The sequence below is a fragment of the Haematobia irritans genome, chromosome 5 (assembly GCF_050003625.1).
Source record: "Haematobia irritans isolate KBUSLIRL chromosome 5, ASM5000362v1, whole genome shotgun sequence".
NCBI lineage: Eukaryota > Metazoa > Arthropoda > Insecta > Diptera > Muscidae > Haematobia > Haematobia irritans.
This window is the reverse complement of record NC_134401.1, coordinates 92259094-92269028: the sequence shown is the minus strand read 5'-3', so window position 1 is coordinate 92269028 and position 9935 is coordinate 92259094. Positions and strand designations below refer to the sequence as shown.

General features: G+C 39.4%; 1 protein-coding gene across 1 annotated transcript in view; it reads left to right on the top strand.

Annotated features, from left to right (window-relative positions):
- Window positions 1-1988: 1988 nt before the first annotated feature.
- Window positions 1989-9935, top strand: part of LOC142239921 (uncharacterized) — an 18047-nt gene continuing 10100 nt past the window's right edge. The window contains exons 1-2 of the mRNA XM_075311661.1: window positions 1989-1996; window positions 2405-2498. Of these exons, the coding sequence (XP_075167776.1) occupies window positions 1989-1996; window positions 2405-2498 (102 nt within the window). The remainder of the gene's footprint in view (window positions 1997-2404; window positions 2499-9935) is intronic.

Genomic DNA, 9935 nt, shown 5'->3' with positions numbered 1-9935 from the left:
TCGTTACCGTGTAAATTGTGTGTATGCTTTATTATCTTAGTATAAATATTGAATATCATCAGCGTAGAGATAGTTTTTTAATTAACCTTTAATTTACTCGTATTAAAGATTTTCTGCACCAGAGTTATGATGCCAATGGAGTGTATAAAAGCTTCGGCTTGGTCGTACTTTGTACTAGCGATTGTTATCAGAATGTAAATGTACTATGCACGGCCGATAGTTTGGCCATGCCGAATCTTATGAACCCTCTACTGCGGTTTGGTTCTACTAAAGCTTCCACAATTGGGTGGGGTAATATCTCCGCTACTGTTTATTCTCTACTTATCCTCTATTCCACCCCTCCTGACGGCGTCGAGATTGTATCATATGAGGATAACTGTACAATCGTGGGAACCGGGCCCATTGATGCAAATTCAGCGGTTGAAATAAGTTCCTCAAGTCGCTTGCCGGCAGCACTTGGAGTGCGAACAAAGAAACCTTGTTGACTAAATATAAGGCTAGGGATTTCAGACCTATTAGCTTAATGTCTTTTTTGCTGAAAACGCTAGAAAGAATATTGGATAATTACATAAGGAATCAACTGAACGGGAGGTTATCGAACACTCAACATGTGAATGCTAAAGGGTGGTTAAAATTTCAAGGGCCGATGTTGATTTTGAATAAAACGCAAACTATTTAAGAAATTATTGTAATTTTATTTTATTATGATATATATATATATATATATATATATATATATATATATATATATATATATATATATATATATATATATATATATATATATATATATATATATATATATATATATATATATATATATATATATATTGGTATTACTCAATTATGTGTGGAACAAAATATCGGCCAAATGGGCGCCGCGACCTCGGTGGCACACCTTCATCCGATGGTCCAAATTTTCGATGACGCTGAGGCATAATGGTTCCATGTCGTTAATGTGCCGAATTATCTTATCCTTTAGCTCTTGAATTGTTGCTGGCTTATCGACGTACACCTTTTCTTTCAAATAACCCCAAAGAAAAAAGTCCAACGGTGTCAAATCACATGATCTTGGCGGCCAATTGACATCGCCATTACGTGAGATAACGCGGCCATTGAACTTGTTGCGCAAAAGAGCCATTGTTTCGTTAGCTGTGTGGCAAGTGGCACCGTCCTGCTGAAACCACATATCGTCCACATCCATATCTTCCAATTTGGACCATAAAAAGTTCGTTATCATCTCACGATAGCGAACACCATTCACAGTAACTGCCTGACCGGCCTCATTTTGGAAAAAATACGGCCCGATGATGCCGCCAGCTCATAGGTTAGGTTAGGTTAGGTGGCAGCCCGATGTAGCAGGCTCACTTAGACTATTCAGTCCATTGTGATACCACATTGGTGAACTTCTCTCTTATCACTGAGTGCTGCCCGATTCCATGTTAAGCTCAATGACAAGGGACCTCCTTTTTATAGCCGAGTCCGAACGGCGTTCCACATTGCAGTGAAACCACTTAGAGAAGCTTTGAAATCCTCAGAAATGTCACCAGCATTACTGAGGTGGGATAATCCACCGCTGAAAAACTTTTTGGTGTTCGGTCGAAGCAGGAATCGAACCCACGACCTTGTGTATGCAAGGCGGGCATGCTAACCATTGCACCACGGTGGCTCCCATAAACCGCACCAAACAGTCACTCTTTGTGGGTGCATTGGTTTTTCGACAATCACTCTTGGATTCTCATTCCACTGAGGTGAAAATGTGCCCCATCACTGAAGATGATTTTCTTCGAAAATTGATCATCCACTGTTGCCATTTCTTGGAACCATTTAACACGTTGTTGGATTGTGTATTTCTCCTTGGTTCAAATTGAAAAATTCTGAAATAGAGAAATGTCATATAAAATTCGAAAAAAAACTTGGCGTTTAGGTGTGGTTCACATTCAACATCGGCCCTTACAATTTAACCACCCTTTACAAGAAACGCGACTATGACAAGGTAGTCCTCAAGGAGTGGTGATATCGCCTTTACTTTGGCTACTCATGGTAGATGAAATTCTGACTTTTCTGCACAACAAAGGGATAAAATAGTGGCGTATGCGGGTGATATTGTCATAATGGCATCAGGCAAATTTTTGGACACGATCTCAGATAAAATGAGTGAGGCCTTACAAAATTTTATCCGACGGGACAAGGACCTGTTGATTAGATGTTAACCCAAGGAAAACGGAGCTAGTGCTCTTCACAAGGGGGTCAAAAAAACCGCGGTTTTAAGGACCCAAATTTTCAAGGAACGACATTAAGTCTTTCAAATTATTTAGGACCTACACTGCACTGTATGCATGCCAAAAGTTGGTTGGGGGACATTGGGGAATAAAGCCCTTCCTCTTATACTGGCTGTTTACAGCAATTATAAACCTTGTAGCTACTTATGGATGTCACGTCTGGTGGACGATTACGAACCATCAAAATCATATACAGAAGTTCAACAGGACAAAGCAGTACGGCCCATATTTATATGACTTGTGCAACGAGAACAACGGCCACCGCAGCTCTTAAAGATACTGATGGGATTCTGCCCACTTGATCTGCATATTAGGTAAACAGCGGATCTCATACTCATGATACTGAATAGCCTGGACTCGCTCGGAAATGCGAATTGCAGACACACGGAACTCCTTTCTTCAGTTGGGCAAGATATTAGGGCAGACTTTACGGCAACTCAGCATGTATATGTATATAGAGGGTTGGGGAGAGTGCTCTTCATACCGATGGATCGAAAAGGAAAAGGTTGAAGGCACTGGGAGTGGTATTTACTGCGAAGAGTTAGGGATTAAAGAATCATATAAAATTGATGGCTGAAGCATTATTTTTCAGACGGAGGTATTTGTCATTGCGAAAGCTGCAGAACTACTGTTGATGAGACCGATATTCAGAAGCGATAACAGCTTCTTCATCAATAGTCAGGCAGCAATAAAGGTCTTAGGAAATCCGAACATAGATAGCTTAGAGCTCTCACTGAACAGCATAATAATAATCTGTGCCATAGTATCAGTACTTGGACGTTATGGAATAATGGGTAATGAAGAGTCGGATGTAGGGTTTTCTTTTTCCCGGACTTTTTCCATTCCCGGGAAAGCGGGAATTTTTTCGAATTTCCCGGGATCCCGGTCAAAGGAAAACTTGCTTTGATGTGGCATACATTTAGACATTTAAATTAATTAGAAATCACCTAAAGCTATGGTTATAAGGCGCTACCTGGACAACTAACAATATATATTCTGTTGATCTCTTACATCAGCCATAAATCATACTAAAATATTAAATATTTTGTAATACAAAAATTGTTTACAATTGTTAAGACAGTCTCTTTGGGTATAGTTTTCGGAAGGACACTATTAGTAGAGAGGGATGTTTTGAACATTAAAGAACTGTTTGGAAATGAAAGAAATTTATTTCGATTTTACCATCGTAAAACGGAGTCACTATGTGCACATATTTGGTCAATATTCCCAACAGCGAAATACCATCGCCAAATACCTCATTCACATTACACTTCCAAAATCCACTTTAATTAGATTTTAACTGTCATTTGCCTTATAAATAACGGATTTAAAATCAAATTTTAATAGATTTCGAGCCTAATGTGTATGGGGTATAAGCTTGAAATTAAAGTAACTATCTTAATAAAGGTTAGAATTTTCATATTTCATTAAAACATCCTTGCAATAATTATGAAATTTAGAAATTACACAATTGCAAACGTAGGTTACATAAGGTACGGGACATTTTACCTTTATAGAGGTCTACTCAGTCTACCAGTGTATCGGAATGCCGGTTTACAGAAATATGACAATCATACATTAGGAAAAGCAACTTTCTTTTTAACAATTGGGAGCCCGTTAGAATCTGGGCTAGAATCTACGACTATGTATGTCCCACAAGTCAACTAAAGGGTGATACGGTCAAAATTTGGTCAAGGGAAAACGCGTGTAAATCGGTGAAATCGTTTATTTAAAAAATCAAATTAAATTTCTTTTTCAAGTTCAATTAGTATAAAATTCAGGAAAAATATTCAGTTAGGCTTTCGCTTTTCCAAATCCGAATTGCCGGGCCTCACACTTGACACCTGCCATCAGATTTTGTACAGCCACCTTGTCCACCTTCTTCGCCGCAGAAAGCCAGTTTGCCTTGAACTGCTGCTCGTCCTTAGCAGTTTTTTTGGTCTTCTTTAGGTTCCGCTTGACAATAGCCCAGTATTTCTCAATTGGGCGGAGCTCTGGCGTGTTGGGAGGGTTCTTGTCCTTGGGAACCACCTGCACGTTGTTGGCGGCGTACCACTCCATGGCATTTTCACCGTAATGGCAAGATGCCAAATCCGGCCAAAACAGTACGGAACAACCGTGTTTCTTCAGGAAAGGCAGCATACGTTTATTCAAACACTCTTTCACGTAAATTTCTTGGTTGAAAGTCCCGGAAACTATGAAAATGTGCTTTTCAAGCCACAGGTACAGATGGCTTGCCAAACCAGATATTTCTTTGCGAACTTTGACAGTTTTATGTGCTTGAAAATATCTGCTACCTTTCCCCTTCTTTTGCCGTATAAAACTCCTGTCCCGGAAGCTGCTTGTAGTCGGCTTTGACGTAGGTTTCGTCGTCCATTACCACGCAGTCAAACTTCGTCAGCATCGTCGTGTACAGCCTCCGGGATCGCGCTTTGGCCGTCGTATTTTGTTTATCATCGAGATTTGGAGTCACTACCTTCTTGTAAGTCGATAGTCCGGCTCGATTTTTGGCTCGATGCACGGTTGTAGACGATACACCCAGCTTATTTGCGGCATCTCGGAGAGAGAGGTTAGGGTTTCGCTTGAAACTACCGGCAACTCTCTTTGTCGTCTCAGCGGCTTCCGGTTTTCGATTTCCCCCCGATCCAGACTTCCTGGCTGTCGGCAAACGTTCCCCATACACTTTAATTACATTTGTAACGGTTGATTTGGCAACTTTTAGCGATTTTGCCAGCTTTGCGTGCGAGTAGATCGGATTTTCGCGATGCGCGAGCAAAGGTTTGATACGCTGCTCTTCTTGCTTGGACGGCATTTTGACAACTGAAGAGTGAATTCCAAAATCAAAATAGGAGCAACATTCTACACACACACACACCTTCAAAATGAGGGGTGTTCTGGTTTTTAAACGCAAAATTGAAAGAAATACGTCAAGTTTATATTGACCAAATTTTGACCGTATCACCCTTTACTACTACTTGATACCATAGTCATTCACATTATACTTCCAAAAACCACTTTAACTAAATTTCAACTGTCATTTGCCATATAAAACCCTCTATTATATATAAAATATTGTAAAGAAAATTTCATGGGAATTCCCGCACTTAATTCCCGGGAAAGCGGAAACGAAAAAATAGCGAATTCCCGGGATCCCTTTCCCGGGAAAAAACCCTAATGTGCTGGCTAAAGAAGGCGCGCGCGGAACGAATAGAATCGTTACAGATGTCTTTTCCCGCTGTCTTTATATACTTACAGGATCAAATACAATGACTTAAGAAAAGGACGTTAGGCTTCTAAAATGTTCTGTGCCAGTGTCCAGTATTATCTTTTAGAAAAAACAAGATACTGGGCTCCTTTTTCTTTCAGGATATTACCGATGTATGGAACTGCAAACTGAAGGATATACTCGCCTTCATGAAGGCTTCGGGATGGAAGATCTACACATCTCATTTTGGAACTCGTCTGGAAACTCGAATACGATTGATGAAGAGGAGAGAAAACAATTATGAGAAAACACAATAGATCAACTTGGTCTAAGTGGGAACCAATCCCTTTTTCTAAGTGTAGGCAACATCCTCTATGACCTAACTTAACCTAACTATAAGAGAATTGGCCGGTCAGTGGCAAACTATGTAGCGCCCGTGTGGACACCACAGACAAGTGATACGCAGTGAAATAATATACAGACCTGACAAAACGCTGTCCTTAGAACTGCGAAAAGATGTCTCCGCAGTACACCACTGGATCACCTTTATGTGGAGGCAAAAATTATCGCAGTGCGTACACACATAAACCTAAAATGGTTGTCGAAATCACATCCATAATGTCCAAGAAAATAACATGGTTGCGACAAACATGTTACATGTTCGCCGTCCAAAAATAATGTTTTGCTCTAGGAGGTGATCATACATCTTCTTTGGGTGTAGATACAATTATACGTTGTCATAACAGCATCCCGCCACCACCATCTTATCGATAAACAACCACCACCCAGGGTTGATCTAAATTCTCTAGAGCACGATATCCAGCGCTACAAAAGAGAGCCTCTAGCCCCACAGCAAACTAGGGTAGTTTTGAACCAACTAAGATCAGGCAAGTGCAGCAGCCTCAATTCCTACCTATCAGTGATTGAAAGCAGCGTAGCTGGCGTTTGTCCCATCTGCACCTAAGACCCATGTAACACTCGTCACATTTTCGCTTGCCCAGCTAAATCTGCCCGACTTACCACCAAATCACTCTGGCCACATCCTTTTCTAGTCGTAGAGTTAACATACTTCATCTAGATACAAGCTGATGTACCAAACCGCGTAATATAAATGGATGGAATCACAAAAAACTGTTACAACAACAACCAAAAATAAGCCATCTACGTTCTTGATCGGTTTATACGGAGGACTTTATATAATTAAGAATCGATATGGACCCATTGTCATCCGAATCGGCTGAAATGTCAACAGGATCGGATAAAATTTATTCTCCATGAGCCGGCTCGGTTGTACATTGCTCCTCAGGGGGCTACAGAAATTAAATCTACGCGGGTTTTGTTACAATGTTTGGCCACATTGTCTAATTTAGAAGAATATACTCAAAAACAAGTTTGTACGGCCGTAAGTTCGACTAGGCCGAAGCTTAATTACCCTCCACCATGGATTGCGTAGAAACTTCTTCTAAACACTGCCGTCCACAATCAAATTACTTGGGTTGCGGTAACGCTTGCCGATGGCAAGGTATCTTAAAACCTCCTAACACCGTCTTCTAAATTGTACGTCCATACGTGGTATATATTAAATTAAACAAGTAAATACGACCGTTAGTTCAGCCAGGCCGAATCTTATGTACCCTCCACCATGGATTGCGTAGAAACTTCTACGAAAGACTGTCGTCCACAATCGAATTACTTGGGTTGTGGTATCTTAAAACTTCTTAACATCGTTTTCTAAATTGTGAGTTAGTCCATACGACAAAAAAAAACAAGTAAGGAAAGTCTAAAGTCGGGCGGGGCCGACTATATTATACCCTGCACCACTTTGTAGATCTAAATTTTCGTTACCATATCACATCCGTCAAATGTGTTGGGTGCTATATACAAGGATTTGTCCCAAATACATACATTTAAATATCATTCGATTTGGACAGAATTTGATAGACTTTTACAAAATCTATAGACTCAAAATTTAAGTTGGCTAATGCACTAGGGTGGAACACAATTTTAGTAAAAAAATATGGGAAACATTTAAATCTGAAGCAATTTTAAGGAAACTTCGCAAAAGTTTATTTATGATTTATCGCTTCGTATATATGTATTACAAGTTTAGGAAAATCAGAGTCAGTTTTACAACTTTTCGACTAAGCAGTGGCGATTTTACAAGGAAAATGTTGGTATTTTGACCATTTTTGTCGAAATCAGAAGAACATATATATGGGAGCTATATCTAAATCTGAACCGATTTCAACCAAATTTGGCAGACATAGCTATAATGCTAATTCTACTCCATGTGCAAAATTTCAACTAAATCGGAGCAAAACATTGGCCTCTGTGGTCATATGAGTGTAAATCGGGCGAAAGCTATATATGGGAGCTATATATAAATCTGAACCGATTTCAATCAAATTTGGCACGCATAGCTAGAATGCTAAATCTACTCCCTGTGCAAAATGTCAACCAAATTGGGCCAAAACTCGGGCTTCTGGGGCCATATAAGTCCATATCGAGCGAAAAATATATATGGAAGCTATATCTAAATCTGAACCGATTTCAATCAAATTTGGCACACATGACTATACTACCAATTGTACTCCTTGTGCAAAATTTCAAGCTAATCGGGATAAAACTCTGGCTTCTGGGTCCATATAAGTGCATATCGGGCGAAAGATATATATGGGAGCTATATCTAAATCTGAATCGACTTCAACCAAATTTGGCATACATAGCTACAATGCTAAATCTACTCCCTGTGCAAAATTTCAACCAAATTGGGTCAAAACTCTAGCTTTTAGGACCATATTAGTCCCTATCGGGCGAAAGATATATATGGGAGCTATATCTAAATCTGAACCGATTTCAATCAAATTTTGCACACTTGACTATACTACTAATTGTACTCCTAGTGCAAAATTTTAACCAAATTCGGCCAAAAATCTGGCTTCTGGGGCCATATAAGTCCATATCGGGCGAAAGATATATATGGGAGCTATATCTAAATCTGAACCGATTTCAATCAAATTTTGCACACTTGACTACACGACTAAGTGTTATGTTAATACAATATTTCAAGCAAATCGGTATAAAACTCTGGCTGCTGGGTCCATATTAGTGCATATCGGGCGAAAGATATATATGGGAGCTATATCTAAATCTGAACCGATTTCAATAAAATTTGGCACACTTGACAATAGTACTAATTGTTCTTCTTGTGCAAAATTTTAAGCAAATTAGGGTAAGACTCTGGCTTCTGGGGCCATATAAGTCCATATCGGGCGAAATATATATATGGGAGCTATATCTAAATCTGAACCGATTTCTTCCAAAATCAATAGGGATCTATTCTGAGCCAAAACACATACTTGTGCCAAATTTGAAGTCGATTGGACTAAAACTGCGACCTAGACTTTGATTACAAAAATGTGTTCACGGACAGACGGACAGACGGACAGACGGACAGACGGACATCGCTATATCGACTCAGGAACCCACCCTGAGCATTTTTGCCAAAGACACCATGTGTCTATCTCGTCTCCTTCTGGGTGTTGCAAACATATGCACTAACTTATAATACCCTGTTCCACAGTGTGGAGCAGGGTATAAATATGGGAAACATTTAAATCTGAAGCAATTTTAAGGAAACTTCGCAAAAGTTTATTTATGATTTATCGCTTCGTATATATGTATTACAAGTTTAGGAAAATCAGAGTCAGTTTTACAACTTTTCGACTAAGCAGTGGCGATTTTACAAGGAAAATGTTGGTATTTTGACCATTTTTGTCGAAATCAGAAGAACATATATATGGGAGCTATATCTAAATCTGAACCGATTTCAACCAAATTTGGCAGACATAGCTACAATGCTAATTCTACTCCATGTGCAAAATTTCAACTAAATCGGAGCAAAACATTGGCCTCTGTGGTCATATGAGTGTAAATCGGGCGAAAGCTATATATGGGAGCTATATATAAATCTGAACCGATTTCAATCAAATTTGGCACGCATAGCTAGAATGCTAAATCTACTCCCTGTGCAAAATTTCAACCAAATTGGGCCAAAACTCGGGCTTCTGGGGCCATATAAGTCCATATCGAGCGAAAAATATATATGGAAGCTATATCTAAATCTGAACCGATTTCAATCAAATTTGGCACACATGACTATACTACCAATTGTACTCCTTGTGCAAAATTTCAAGCTAATCGGGATAAAACTCTGGCTTCTGGGTCCATATAAGTGCATATCGGGCGAAAGATATATATGGGAGCTATATCTAAATCTGAATCGACTTCAACCAAATTTGGCATACATAGCTACAATGCTAAATCTACTCCCTGTGCAAAATTTCAACCAAATTGGGTCAAAACTCTAGCTTTTAGGACCATATTAGTCCCTATCGGGCGAAAGATATATATGGGAGCTATATCTAAATCTGAACCGATTTCAATCA